This window comes from Eptesicus fuscus, chromosome 14 (assembly GCF_027574615.1).
Source record: "Eptesicus fuscus isolate TK198812 chromosome 14, DD_ASM_mEF_20220401, whole genome shotgun sequence".
Taxonomy (NCBI): Eukaryota; Metazoa; Chordata; class Mammalia; order Chiroptera; family Vespertilionidae; genus Eptesicus; species Eptesicus fuscus.
In genome coordinates, this window is record NC_072486.1 from 64,775,109 (window position 1) to 64,790,605 (window position 15,497).

The window sequence follows — 15,497 nt, forward strand, 5'->3', positions numbered from 1 at the left end:
AGTCACTGAATAGCCTTCTGACCTTTTTTTTTTTAGAGTTCTTATAAGAAACATTTGTCCTAAAGTTGTACCAGCTTGCTATTTTTGTTCAAACAAAGAAAATCAAGAGATTGTTCCTTACTGAATTATCCTCAAATGACATCAAAGAATTATGGTTGAACGTCATAACTCTAAGTCATTTCTGCTCTAGAGAGATTAGAAAGGACTTACAGTATTTTTTTTTCCCCCAAACAGAATTTGGATCTGAGCAAAACCTTTTGTGTCCCACCAACTTTAAAGTTTGTTGGGGACTTCCCTGGCTGGTTTGGCTCAGTGGATAGAATGGAGGCCCACAGACTGAAGGGTCCTGGGTTCGAATCAGGTCAAGGGAAATAACCTTGGTTGCAGGCTCCAACACTGGCCCCAGCCGTGGGTGCGTGTGGGAGGGTTGGGGCGCATGCTGGAGGCAGCCAATTCATGTATCTCTCTCACATTGATGTTTGAATGTTTGTCTCTCCCCCTCTCACTCTAAAAAACAAAATAAAACAAGAAAACAATGGAAAAACCTGTTCCAGTGAGGATTAACAACAAAAACAATAACAAAAAGTTTTGGGGATGAAAGTCCAAATTTGTTCTGACATACTATAAAAGCAATGTCATGAGCAGAGGGCTAAATCTAATTTTTAAATACGTGAATTATGTCCAATGCTATTTTAAATGGATTTTTAATCAAGAATATGCATTCAAATTTTTACTGATCTATATGATTCTTGGTTCTGAAACTCCTGCATGTTTTATGAGTGATACATAGTATGAGCCCCAGAAGAGAGAAAACACCCCTCCCCCCACTCCACTCTGCTGCCTGGCCCCACCCCTACCTTTCTCTGGTACATCACCAGCACCTGGCTGAGGTTGGGGGTTCAGTGCTTGCCAGACCCTGGTAGGAGCAGGAGGCAAAGGAGAGGTTCTCCTGCTCCCTACCTTTTCAAGGTCGCTTCATGGATAAGAGTCTCAGTATGAGATATTTACTATCCCAATTTCTTCGGCATTTCCACCAATGCCACCCCTTGCCTGGGGCCTGTCACCAGCAGCTTCCACTCTCACCCCCACCCCCCACCCCTTTTGTTCCCATGCTTGCCTTGCCAGAACCACCCCACCTCTTCCACAACGGCGGTCAGCCCCGGACTTCACCCAGCGGATAGCCTTCTTCGCAGTGATGGTGTACCACTCTAAGTAGTTAGTTGAGTCTTATCTCAGTAAATGCCCTGGTCATTTGCCTTTTGTTCATCAGCACCCATGTTGGTCTGCTCAGGAGTGTCCAGGTTTTGGTCCTATATCCTGAGAAACTCTTCTGATCAGTTACCAGATAAGATTTTTAAAGAAATAATTGAATTATTTTGGCTTCTGTGACCATTCTTCAGTATGCATTTATGAATTACCTATTTTGTAGTTAAAACTGCAAAACCAGAATGTCAACTGATGACATTCTGGACATAAGCAGCACTGTCCTAGAACCCAGGAGACACAGAAATAGGAAGAGGACAGTGTCCCCATGCCTGCATGGATCTTAGCTTAGATCATGAAGCTAAGGCAGGTTGAAGGAGATGATCTACCATTTGGCATCTTGAAGATGTTCTCTGTTAGGTCTGCCCTCTCTCTTTGTGCTCCCCAAACTGCAAAACCCTCAGTACAAAGTTTTAGGAAGATAATGATGTACATTCTCTACAATGATAGCCTGGTTTTAAATTTCCTGAGTTTGACATGGAAGCAGAGGACATAAAGATAAGGTAGGTGATTGGAAATGTGGGCTAGATGTTAGGTGACAAGAAAGTCCTAGAAAAATAATTTCCAGAAAGCTAGATTTAAAAATGAGTTAAATTGACTCGGGCCATGTAACTAACATTTTACATAACTATTTATATTTCTAGACCATAAAAATAATAAGTAAAGGTTTTGAGAATGAATGGATTCTGAGGTTGAAGGCAGGGGGAGAGGACTCAATCTTGAGGAATGGAAAGTTGAGGCACAAAAAAATATATTCTCAAAGGCCTGTGGGAAAAGGAGGAGCAGAACTCAGCATCATGACAGACTACAGGAAATAGAGCACCGACCAATAGCATTGATAGGATCGGTGTAGCAGGGGATTGAGACCGGAGGAAAATGTTCAATGATTGTACGAATAAAAATCAATGAAAGGACCACTACCTTTGTGTAAAATAAAGCCACTGGTCCTATCAGAGTGTAAAAAACATGTTATCAGAGTATAAAACCACCGGTTCAATTCAACTCTCTAAATTCAGAGGATAGATGAGTTAGTGTGAAGAAAAGAAGTATTTGTTGAATTTAAAGAATTAAAGGTTACTAACTGGCATCTGTGGGAAGGTTTAAAGTGCTTGCTTTCGGTCTAAGTGTTGCAGAATGCGTAAAGTTAGGGTGGGGGTATGGAAGTGAGAGGAGATCCCTTAGTGACCTTCAGTAAACCCTCAGTGCTCTTTCTATAATCTTTTTCTCCTGTGCCCAATATTCTTGTCATCTATATTTTTCTGGGGATTGAGATAATTTTGAACTTCGAGTCTGAGACCTGGGGATGGTTCCCACATCTGCTCTATGTGTCCATAGTAAATTTCACCTCCATGTCTCTCAGGTCCTGGTCTTCAAAATGAGAATATTGGATTGTAACTCATAATGCATCATTTAATTTTAACATTGAATTTATCTTCCATTTTTAATTCTATCCGTATATTACACATTAAATGATAATCCCCAATTGTCAATTCTCAGCCTACTTATGCCTAAACATAGGAGCAATTATTCTGAATGATATTCATTTTGAGAGCTCTACATCTTTTTAATAGAAAATTAAACTAGACAATTTATGGGGATCTAATGTACAGCATAGCGACTATAGTTAATACAGTATTGTACACTAGAAGTTTACTAAGAGATTAGATCTTAACAGTTCTTGCCACAAGAAAAGGCAACTATTGAGGTGACAAATATGTTAATTAACTTTACTGTGGTAATTATTTCACATTACATACATGTATCTCAGCATTTGTATACCTTATACTTACATAATCTTATATGTCAATTATATCTCAATAACGGTTGTTTTTTTTTTGGAAAAAAGAAAATGAGATCAAGAAGAAAAAAATTGAATGATTCTTCTAAAGATAAACAGGAAACATTATTATTTAATATTTATAAACAGAGCTCCCTAATCAAACTCATTCAAAACAAGAACAGACCTGGTTGGAGAGAGACCTGGCTTTGGGTCACTAATTAAATGAAGCCTCTGGAGCTGGGATAGATGAAAAGAACAAGTCTGTACATTTTACTTAAAGATTAAGTCACTACCAAAATGACCTATAATTCCCAGAACGTACAATAGGATATGACTCAATAAAGTGGAAATAAAAGATAATGAAACTATAGTCTTTTATTTACTTTATACGTTTTTGTTGCTAATGAACAGAAACTATTCTATTCTTTCCAAATAAAAAATTCAATACCCAGTTAAAACTCCTTACTCAGTATAATCAGAAATAAGATCAAATAGTTTTGTCTCATGGAATGTGCCTCAAATGATGGAAATCTTGGCCCTAATGCCTTATTTCCCTGACATCTAACAGTGCCAATTGATGGTTTTCCTTTTTATTGTGCAGGACTGGAACGAATTGCCCGGGATTCATCTTACGAACAGGAAGGAAAGGTGCAGTTTGTAATCGATGCAGTGTATTCCATGGCTTATGCCCTGCACAACATGCACAAAGATCTCTGCCCTGGATACATTGGCCTTTGCCCACGAATGAGCACCATTGATGGGAAAGAGCTACTTGGTTATATCCGGGCTGTAAATTTTAACGGTAAGTTACAACTTTTTGGGGGTCTCTCTTTTAGAAGAAACAGGGTGTGCTTTTCTCTTTATATTTAGAAGACACTCAAGCAGAACGGAAAGCAAAGGTATAGATGTTCCCCTTTTAATCAAGTCTGAAATTTTCCACCTGCTTTTAAATCCCAAACAGGTTTTTCTTTTGTTTGTTTTTTTTTTTGGGGGGGAGGGTGTTACCATTAATCTGCTCCTGGAAGAAGCAGAAGTTAAAAATAAGCTTCAATCAATAAAAATATTCTACGTAAACATCACTATTTCAGAACTAACTTAAGAGGTTCGTTTGGAGTCCTTGACAACAGATTAGATTTTTTGAAAATGCTTTGTTTATGTCGTTATTAGAGAAGGCATTGTGGACATTTTATTTTGAAACCGATTTTAAGCTTTTAAACAGCATGTTGACTCGAGGAAAGTGAGTGATGTGGAGTTGCTGTATATTTACATTTTAAGAGTGCTGTGTTAAGCTTCTGTATCTCCTTTTTCCTTGTATTTCTTTCAATGATTTGGCCAATTTGAAGCAATGAGCCGCATCTTGTTAGATAGAACTACATACAAAGCAGTGTAGATGGGATTTGCCTCCTGCAGAAATGCTGTTTCTGTGAGTGTCATAAGAAACTGATAGAGAATAGGCTGGATCCACAGTGTTTGGCTGAGAGTAGTCAAACAGCCTGTCTGAAGTGATGGAATTATGGAATGCTGTTCTTTTATGAAAGCTGTAACGGTTGCTGCCCATGACTTTGACAATTATTTTCAAATGAAATGATAGAATGCTCCGAGCTGTCTAATTCTTTGTGTTTGGCTGTAATCCACACAGCGGACATGCCTCTGAGCAACGCACAGCGCTGCACTGTCCATCATAATACACTCCAGTGACCTCAGCTGCCAGCCTTTCTCAAAACAGCACAAGGTCATCTGCAATTTAGAATTCAAGTGAAAACTTCTTTTGCTTTGTTCACGCAACATGAGGCAAAATTTGGTTTACGCTCAATGCAGAGTATTCTCCTTTTCAGCAGAATTTTTCAGAAGCATTACATATCATTGTTTCAGTACTAAGGGGAATTTGAAAATAATTTTCTTACAATTATTAAGTTGAGCAAAAGAAGGAGTGTTACAATATAAGGTTATTTATCCTAATGTGAGATTGGGGAACATTTCATTTACCCAAATTGTTAGGAGGTGGGGAGAAGAATGCAAATGATTATATTTTCTCAAGAACTGAAGCTCACCTGTAGAAAATAAGGAAATCTTTCAAAGAAACACTGGATTAAAGCATTTTAAAGATGAATTACTAATTTCTTTTTTTTTCTTAACTGTAGTTAAAAAACCAACCCTTCCTTGATGACTTCGATTATTATACCACACTCTAATATAATGATGCCATTAAAGACTATTAAACATGCCTTAATGTCTAACAATTGTTAAGACAATTTGCCTCTAGACTCCAATGATTTCTGAGTTCTTCTGTCCACTTTTTATAGTTTTTGCCCTTCTACATGATCAAACCGATGTTGCTGTGATTTTCTTTAGAGCTGATCTCTTCTGTAACTTGCTTCTTTCAATTCATTATGGACAGAGAAGCACACATAAAATTTCATTGATTTAGTCAAGAGGTATTTATTGAACACATAGAAGGAGTTAAGCTTTGTGATGGGTCCTAAAAATACATTACTGGTATGAGCAGTCAAAGCAGACATAGATTTAGAGTTTCTCAGGGAACTGAGATATAAAGTATAATTATATAATCTACAATGAATGCTGCGTGGAGAGGTGTGCTGGACTGGGAGTTCGTAAGAGGGTAAACTTCCCTACTTTCAGGAGTTAGGGACAGGTGAAATCTGAAGGAGATGAGTGCCAGAGATAAGGGTAAAGCAGAAGGCAGGGCCAAATGCATCATGGGAAGTTATGTAGGTCATTCTCAAGATTTGTTCTTCATCTTGAGGGCAACAGAAACTCATTGAAGCATAATAGAACTGTGTCTGATACAAGATTAAGTATACTTCAGATGAGGATCATGTAACATACATGAATTTTAGTGTATGAACTAAAAAAGGTATCTCTTTGAGCTCCATGGAGATTTATTTTGATAGGGCCTTGAAACTTGGCTGTATTCCAGTAGCTGATGATGATACAGGGTAAGAGACCTGAACATAAACAAACTATTGTGAAATATACAATTCTCTTGATTTTCAGTAATTTTTAGGATGATCATCAATTTTTAAATTTAATTGTTGACATATTGTCTGCCTATGATAAAAGGACACATAAAGCTGTTCAAATAGAAGTACACCATCAAAACCACTGAAGGAAGAAACAAATATGGTAGCTAGCATGAAGAACCACATTGAGTTCTGAGATTTGAAAGCAGCCAAAATGTAAAGGGACATTTAAAGGCATACGTAAGTTTCATTATATGATAGGAGCAAGCTTAACTGTTTTTCAGGAGAGAATGAATTTTCTTGGGAATTATTTCTGAAAGAAATGAATCATCTGGGACTCTGACAGCCCAAAAAGCAATGCTACTTAACAAACTTTTATAGCAAAAGCAGAACCTTCTCCTTAACTGTTTTGCACATGTACCCACAATCAAAGCTGCGACTGTGATGCATGAAACACTGACGGATGTTCCTTTAAAAGAGTTTTCAAGGAGAGGGAGATAATCTTACTTGATCTAGATTTACAACTCTTTTGAGCTCTGCTGATATAAGGATTACCGTACTCTATTAAGAATAAATAAAGAGCATCTTCCATATACTCTGCTTTTCAAACTCTATCTTCAAAAGAATCCTACTCAGACATCTAACTTTTCAGGCAGCTAAAATAAGAGCTGCTGAGTTGAAGGCGTGGCCGTGGTCTTGGACCCCCTGCTTTTCCTAGAAGTGCCTTGGAAGGTCCCAGTAGCTATATGGGGCACGCATCAAATCCACAGATTTAAATATTCTTGCTCTCACAGGGCTTTTCACAGATACTGAAAGAAGACATCGGGAATTTTTGTTCTCTGTTTGAACCTAGCAAATTAATTAATTCGTTCATTGCATACCGGGTGAGCGGGTTGTGTTGGTGACAGTCAATGTTCTCACCTAGTGAGAAAGCCAGCCCACTTCCCACAGACTGGAATGTGTGGGGGTCCTTGACCAAAGCAGTGTCCTGAGGACCGGTTTTGAATCTCCTGAAGAGCCGAGACTGTGCTTGACAAAATCATGAGCTGTTTCCTATATAGGACAACAACAATGTATTGTATACTAGAAGTTTCTTAGCCTCTTACCAGTTGTCCATAGATGAGATTGGTAAGGCAAATGTCAATTGGTACGGTGTAGCCTTCCAGATTTCCTGCCAGGACCAGTGAGTGACAAAATGCAGTCTCAGTAATTAAAAAATGGGCCCATTGGAATTGTTTAGTAATGCCCAGTTTCAATATTGGATGTTCAATACATTCTGCCCTAGAGTGTAATTTCTATGTAGAAAAAATTGTTGGTAAGCTGTGTTTTTTTTTCTAACATTCATGAGAGATATCTGAACAAATTGCTTTCTGTGGCCCTTTTCCGTTTGAGACAGTAAAGCCATGGTGTGAAAGAAGAATAAAGAGCCTCTTCCATATACACTGCTTTTCACACTCTATTTTCAAAAGAATCCTACTCAGACATCTAACTTTGCAGGCAGTTCAAAGAAGAGCTGCTGGGTTGAAGGCGTGCCTTCACCTTCTTTGTAATAGCAGGTGAGGCAGCCAGAGCGGCTGTGCTGCACAGACGGCTGCTATAAAATTAAAGAGAACTATTCAAGGCTCAGTCTTGCTGAGATTGTAACCTTGTGTGGACATGCCTACTTAAGCAATGGTTTAAAGATACTTGCTATCAAAGGTCATGCTTCCTCCAGTTTATTGTTTAACTGACAACATAACGATCATATCAGAAATTAGAAAGATGAATGATTAGTATTTCAGGCCAGAATTACTCTCTGACAGAACAACTAGTTAAAGGTAAAACAGTCAAACGATTAAACTACAGTGTATTGTTTGTCATCATAGACGTAAACAACAGTGGTGCTCTGGTTAAATTTGATCACTCAAACTGATATTGCCTCATCAGTGGGAAAATGTACCTGAAGCATAAGCGCACTCTGAATCAGAGGGTATCAGCATTATTCATGTGTTTCTTAAAACTTTTCTCAACCTCCCCTCTCTACCCAGGGAGAAAGAGAGAAGCAAAGGCCTGCCTTTTAGGATTAGTTTTATTGCTGCCATTGGAACAAAATGCTATTTCTATAGATTTTTTTTTTAAACCCAAAGATTTATCAAAAGAAAAACATAAAATGAAGAAGAGGAGTTTAGATAGTTCAGGAACGTAAGCAGCGATGTCAGTGTCTTACTCTGGTCTGATCTATAGGCAATAAAATATTTATATTGTACATCTTGTATGAAATCAAAGATTTTTCTGTTGCCATGAGAACTTTATCATAAAAATATAGTGTTGAATAGGATTACAGAGATCTCTCCCCACTCCTTCCCTCTGTAGTTGAGCTTGCATCCGGGGCAGGGCAGGAGGCAGGGTGGCATACTAATCAGGAACGTTTGATTGCACGTGACAGAAACCAACTTAAGCTAAGAGGAAGAATTTATGAGGGTGTGTCAAGAAACCCATGGCAGAATATAAAAGGGTCTAAGAAAAGAACTGGTTATAAGAACTAAAAACCTGTCAGAAGTCCAAACCTTTTTGTGTCTGTCTATTTTATTTGGTTTTCTTTATATCGTTTTTTCCTTACTTCTAGATCCACAGGGTAGGTAGCAATAGGCCAGCTACAGTACTTGGGTGCTGTTTGTTCAGGATACCTGCTAAGCTTAACACACACACACACACACACACACACACACACACACTTGAAGTTCCAATTCCAATTTCTTGGAACCTTGAATCTCATTAGCCAAACTTTGGTTGGATGTCAGACCTCATCCAAAGTATCAGTAGCGAGGAGCAAGTAGTACAAACTTAGCTGTCATGGGGCACTCCTTGTGGATGACAGGGACATTTTAGAAGTTTCTACAAGTGACTTATGGGAAAAGTTTAAAAAATTTTTTTTAATTGATTTTGAGAGAGAGATGAAGGGAAAGGGATAGAGAGATAGAAACATCATCCATAAGTGAGAAACATCATTGATCAGCTGCCTCCTGCATGCCCCCTACTGGGCATCCAGCCTGCAATCCAGGTATGTGGCCTGACCCCGAATTGAACCATGACCTCTTGGTTGATAGGTCAATGCTCAACCAATGAGTCACACCGGCCTGGCCATGGGAAAGTGAGTAGAGAGGTAAAAACCTGGGAGGGGCTAATACTGTGGTCTCTGAATCTCATTGCTTCGTTGCATGGGTGAGTTTTTGCTAGGCCAGAGGAGACAGTTAAGAATCACACAGAATCTTTGAGAATATAAGAGAGGGATCAACTTGGGGATTATTTAATGCAAGCCTTCATGTTGTGATTGGATTCTCTAACCACAGTAGTGAGCTAGTGAGTGCTCTAGTCATCCCAATGCTCAATATTCCAAGGAAAATAGAAACTTGCCTGACTACGGAGAATGGTATAGAGATGGAATTTATCAGCATCTTCTTTTCTTTAGAAACTTTATTGATTTCAGAGACTTTCTATTGTCCGATTTGGAACTTTTTTTGCATAAAATATCTTTAAGTCATCTAAAAGAAGTGTGACTTAATGTGTTATTAAGAAATGTACCACAAACACTCTACTACGTCAAACAAGACAATGATAAATATGTCATAAGATTCTGTAAAACCATTTGATTAAAATGTAACCCTGATGCTGCCCTGGCTGGTGTTGCTCAGTTGATTGAGCATCGTCCCATACACCAAAAGGTAGCTGGTTTGATTCCCAGTCAGGGCACATGCCTGGATTGTAGGCTTGATCCCCAGTAGGGGGCATGCAGGAGGCAGCTATTGATGTTTTGATCAAGGTTCTGCTCTTAAATCAATGTTTCTCTCTCACATCGATGTTTCTCCCTCTCCCTTCCTTTCTCTTCAAAAACAAACACAAAATCAATTATATATATATATATATATATATATATATATATATATATATATATATGTTGTCCCCCCAAATTTATACACACTTGGAATAATTATTAATTCCAATGGATTAAATCTGAAAAGAAAGAAACATCAACTGAGCTATATCAGCAGTTAAAGTAGGACAATCTGCATATATAACCCTCTTTTCTGTTACATGTACTTACACATACACAAACTAGAAATGTGATAAATGTTTAACTTAATAAAGTACATCTCTCTTAGCCTATAACCAATTATATATTTATAGTTATTCCTATTAAAGATATGGATTAATCCTGTTACTACTATTATTAATACTCTATAAATTTAACCAGTGTGATAAAACATGAAAAAAAGATAAATTACTACTAAAAATGAAGTAGTAGTGTTATTTTCAAATGATTTGATCTCAAGATAATTCATTGAAAAATATATTAGAAGTCATTATTTTAGGAAGTTGATCAAATATAAAATTAATATGAAAACATTAAGAGCTTTCCTACATACTAGTAAGAAATCATTAATATAAGGATATATGGTAAGTGAAACTGTTTTCTTTGCAAAAATACTCAGATCTTGGAATAAATGAACTAAAAATATGAAAGGCGTATATGAAGACAACTTTATTGAGAGACATTCCTTGTTCATAGACAGAAAAACTAATTATAGGACAAATGTTAACCTTTTCTGAATTAGTCTATATTCAGATTTAGTATAATTTAGCATAATTCCAACCAAAACAACAAAGGAATATTTTCTAGAATTTGAAATACTATTTAAAAACTTAATTGTGAGAATAAATGAGTAAAAGTAACTAAAAAGATTTTGATTAAAAAAAATTATTCCTACCAAACTTTTAACATTTAAACATAGTGTCAAACTACAATAATCAATACAATATGGAACTAGTACCAGAATAGGCATATGGTCAATGGAACCAGCTAGAAATAACCAGAAATATACAATGATAATAATTATGTTTATACATGTACTAGAGGCCCAGTGCACAAAATTCATGCACAGGGGTAGGGGGGACCCTCAACCCAGCCTGCACCCTCTTCAATCTGGGACCCCTTGAGGGATGTCCGACTGCTGGTTTAGGCCTGATCCCAGTGATCGGGCCTAAACCGGCAGTCAGACACACCTCTCACAATCCTGGACCGCTGGCTCCTAATCGCTCACCTGCCTGCCTGCCTGGTCTCCCCTAACTGCCTCCCCCTGCTGGCCTGATCACCCCTCACTGCCTCTGTGTGTCGGCCTGGTCGTCCCCAACTGCCCCCCCCCCGCCAGCCTGGTCACCCCTCATGCTCCCCGCCTCCACCCCCCCGACCAGCCTGGTTGCCCCACACAGCCTGCTGTTCAGTCATTTGGTTGTCCTTCACTACCCACCACCCCAGCTGGCCTGGTCACCCCAGCAGCCTGCTTGTTCAGTCATTTCGTCATGCTTCACTAACCCCCCTGCCGGCCTGGTCATAGGCAGCCATCTTGTCAGGGCATGAGGGTTAATTTGCATATTACAGCTTTATTATATAGGATATGTACATAAATACTTATGAACTTATGATGTGAAAATGATGGAATTAGAACTCCAGGAAAAGACATTTAATTAATTATCTGTAAACAGTAAAATCAATGGAGATAATTTCTTTACATAAGAGAGTATTCTCCATTTGGACTTTATTTTGAAGTTAAGTGAAAATGAAGAAGCGAGAGAAAAATAGAAGTTGGGAAAATAAACATGTTCAATATAGTAAAAATTAACACTTTTGTATCATAAACAGTTTTAAAACAGAATATAAAGTAGGGATAAATTTGGGTTGTTGTGTAAAAGGATAATACCTCAAATATAAAAAGAGTCAGCTAAATTATGACATCCCCAAGAGATTAGCAAGCAAAACTTGTCAATGTGAATAAAAGTTTGAAAAAAAAGGTTAAGCCTCATTAATAATCAAAGAAAGGCAATTTAATCCACAATGAAAGATTGTTTTTCACCTACCAAATTTACAAAAATTTAAAATTATAGTAGTAAATTTTAATTGTATTCTCCCAAACATGCTTGGTAAGAGTGGATACTGGTGTAATTTTTTTGAAGAGTATTTGCTCAGGATGTATATTCTAGGAATATAGTCTAAGGAAATTATTTGAAACAATTGCATTTACAAAAACTTATTGAAAAATACAACAAAGCAAAATCATAGTATGTTCTGTTTTTAATTAAAACTCATCAACAGCATGTGGCATGACTTGACTGTGTCTTGGAACCCTAAGCTTTTATCCTGGCTCTGCCACACGTTCCTCTGTGTTCTGAGTTCATCTCGACTTCTCAGCATCATCTTTTAAATGGAAGGATTACATTATAATAATCTAATCTCTGAGGCCTCTTCCAGCTCTATATCCTCAAAATTCTTTTAAAGGTACATTTTAAAAACATAAGTGCCAATCAGTGTTCTTACTTTTTTTTTTTTATAGTTGTTTATATTCATTTTTATCTTTTGTGAATCATTCATTTACCCCATATACATTTTAATGGGAGTCTTACAGAGTACCCCATAAAACAGCTCGGTGCTAGGCATCAGGATACACAGATCAATAAACTGTGGTTCTGTGGGTTGTCAGAGATCATAGCTTAACAGAGGAGGGGCATAAACATGTTACCAATTTGATAAGTGATGTGACAGAGGTGTTGCCATGTACAAATACAATATAAGGCTGAGATTAGGAAACTACAAAGCGGGAGGGGGACTGAAAGAACACAACCGGGAATAGTAGGTGACATCTGATTTGTTACAATTAGAAAGTGACATTTCCTCAGGTGGACAAGATAAGAAAAATGTATTCATGGGAGGCAAAGCAGTGTAATGGTAGCTGAAAGACAGGGGAGAGCATGCGTTATAGAAAGCTGAGCAGCCACAGGGTAAGATTTTAAGTGAGTAACCTGGGAGCAGCCAGGAGATGAGAATGGCAAAAGGAGCTTGGGCCTGGTTAGAAATCTCTGCCAAACTGATGTTAGAATGTGTCACAGCAGGCAACAGGGAATTGAAGCTTTCTGAGCAGGACAGTGAAGTGCTCAGATTTGTATTGTAGGAAAATAATTATGGCAGCAATGTGCAGACTGGAGGGAGTGAGATTAAAGACAGGGATGACAAGTTTGAGACAGCTCCAATAGTCCCCAGGAGAGAATTGTACCTGAAATGGGAAAATGAAAGTACAAATGGAATGGAAACATGTAAAAGAGGGAGGATGGGCACACAGAATCGGTTCAATGCTGGCTCTGTTCTAGTCACTGTGCTTTGACTAGAAACCAAGAGGTTTTGAGAAATACCTTTACTTCCCCGAATGAACTTTGTAACTTTGTGACAACTCCATTGTTAGAGCTAATTCAGTATGTTAGCTCATATTCTATTGATTAAATTGGCTTGACACTATGTTTTATCTGCTTGTATAAATAGAAGATGAGATATAAAATATTAAAATATGGAAAAACTGACATAACATGCCATTTCTAGGAGTTATGATGCATAATTTCCTTGTGATAAAATATTACTTATTTAATAAATAGGTATCAAGCAAAGTCAAATGTGATGAAGGGATTATCTGTTAAATTGAAACATATTCTTTTTGATAGTTACCTCATTTGAAACAAAATTGAGAAAAATATTATCAATAATTTGGAAGTACATTATAGAGTTTATTCTTGAAACTGTAGATCTGCAGGTAGTGAAGTAATTCCTGGAAGTAGTTGTACCTTTTTAGGAAAGTGAATGGCATATATAGTGATATTGGATATGTACAGATAAATAAACAGGCTGTTTTGAAATTAGGTGATTTTCTTTTTTTAGTTTCTGACTAAGGAGACTTTATGCTGGTTATAAACTATTGGTCTTACAATTAAATTGTCATGAACTTTAGCAGCATAATTACTCCTGCCCTTTTTCTCTACTGAATAAGGTGATAAACTGAGATTTTTAAAGTCTAATTTCTTTTATAGTCATGAAGAACAGGACAGAACTCCCCTTTTCTCCCATGATGGAGCCAGCATCGAAGAAAAGCTTAAAGCAAATCCATGGAGTTAGTTGCTTTAGTTCTTCCTAGGGTCCTACTCAATACACCTATTATATTGGGTTTCTTTTATTCTTATAATTCCCGAATGGCTTCATCCTAGTGCCCAAAAGTTAGAAATAAATATTAGACAAATCCCAGAACCAGAGGGGGTGCTGTGGACTCAGTAACTGGGGGTTTAGGGCTGGCTTCTGGTCTAAACAGGGAGGCAGCAATGAGCCTTGGATGGAGGATGAGGAAAACAGATGAAGGAGCAGAGAGGAACTGAGGTGAGATTCTGAAGGAATTTATATTTAATGGCTTGTTTTTATATAGTGATCGGAAGCACATGATTTAATTGTTTCACCACTCACGCCTTTGTGACCTTGGTTAAGTAACAAAACCTCATTAAATCCTTGTTTTTTCAGTTGTAAAATGGGGATGGTAATAGTATAAATACTTCAGGGTTCCCGTGAAATCTAAGTGTAAGGTGATAATTCATAGAAAGTGCTTAATAAAGAGATAGGCATACGGTATCATGCCTATCTGGAGAATATTTTATTAAAAGAGAATAATGAACTTGTACTTGGGTCATCTTAAAAGGTGATGGGATGGATAGGCTGGGATGGAGGACATGAGAATCTTTAAAAAGACATGTGTTAAAAAGCACTGTGTAGCCTGGCTGGCATGGCTCAGTGATTGAGCATCGACCTATGAACCAGAAGGTCACAGTTCAATTCCTGGTCAAAGGCACATGCCTAGGGTGTGGGTTCTCTCCCCAGTAGGGGGCGTGCAGGAGGCAGCCAATCAATGATTCTCTCATCATTGATGTTTCTATCTCTCTCTCCCACTCCCTTCCTCTCTGAAATCAATAAAAAAAAATGTTTAAAAAAAGCACTGTGTACAAGGTTCACTAGTGGGGAGGAAAACAAGGCAGAAGGGGGAGTGGGTGCTTCTGTCTTGGCAAGAGGAGCAGGGTCTCCCGGCAGCGTCAGCCTCTTAAAGGGATAGGAATGTGCATGTTCTCACAACATTCTCAAAGGAGATGGGAAAGACATTACTGGTGGTAGTGGAGTCTTGAGGAGACCAAGTGAGGCTCATTCTCTCATTATTTCTTCTATTTCCTTCAAAGTCTGTACATTTTTAAAAAAATGAAGAAAAGCATTTAATGGAACATCTCCTATATTAATATGGGTAATTATATTCTAGTGTTATTTTGTTTCAGAAAGAATCTACCTGAAAATTATAATGAAGACTTGATTATTTTTCTCTTTAAGGTTTTAACTCTTATAATTACATGAAAGTTTAATCAAGAAGTTAGTATGAAAGTGGGGGATATGAATAAGAAAATTCTTTTAATTCAGGCACCTAATAATTACACTTTTGGAATTTGGTTTTTCTTAGTCTTTTGAATGTGTTCAAAAACCATGACTATAAAATAACTTTTCTTTTGAACCATATAAGCAAAGCTTCATCTATAGCTAAGTGAAGGGAACAATAATAAAATTTTAACTTTTTAAAAAAGTGAGGGAGTGTGTA

At 37.6% G+C, this 15,497-nt stretch overlaps 1 protein-coding gene across 2 annotated transcripts in view; it reads left to right on the forward strand.

Moving 5' to 3' along the window:
- The window catches only part of GRM8 (glutamate metabotropic receptor 8), a 722,933-nt gene that overhangs the window by 459,447 nt on the left and 247,989 nt on the right, over window positions 1-15,497 (forward strand). For both annotated transcript variants that reach the window (XM_008154053.3, XM_054726441.1), the window contains one exon: window positions 3,645-3,845. In XM_008154053.3, coding sequence (XP_008152275.1) covers window positions 3,645-3,845 — 201 coding nt within the window. The remainder of the gene's footprint in view (window positions 1-3,644; window positions 3,846-15,497) is intronic.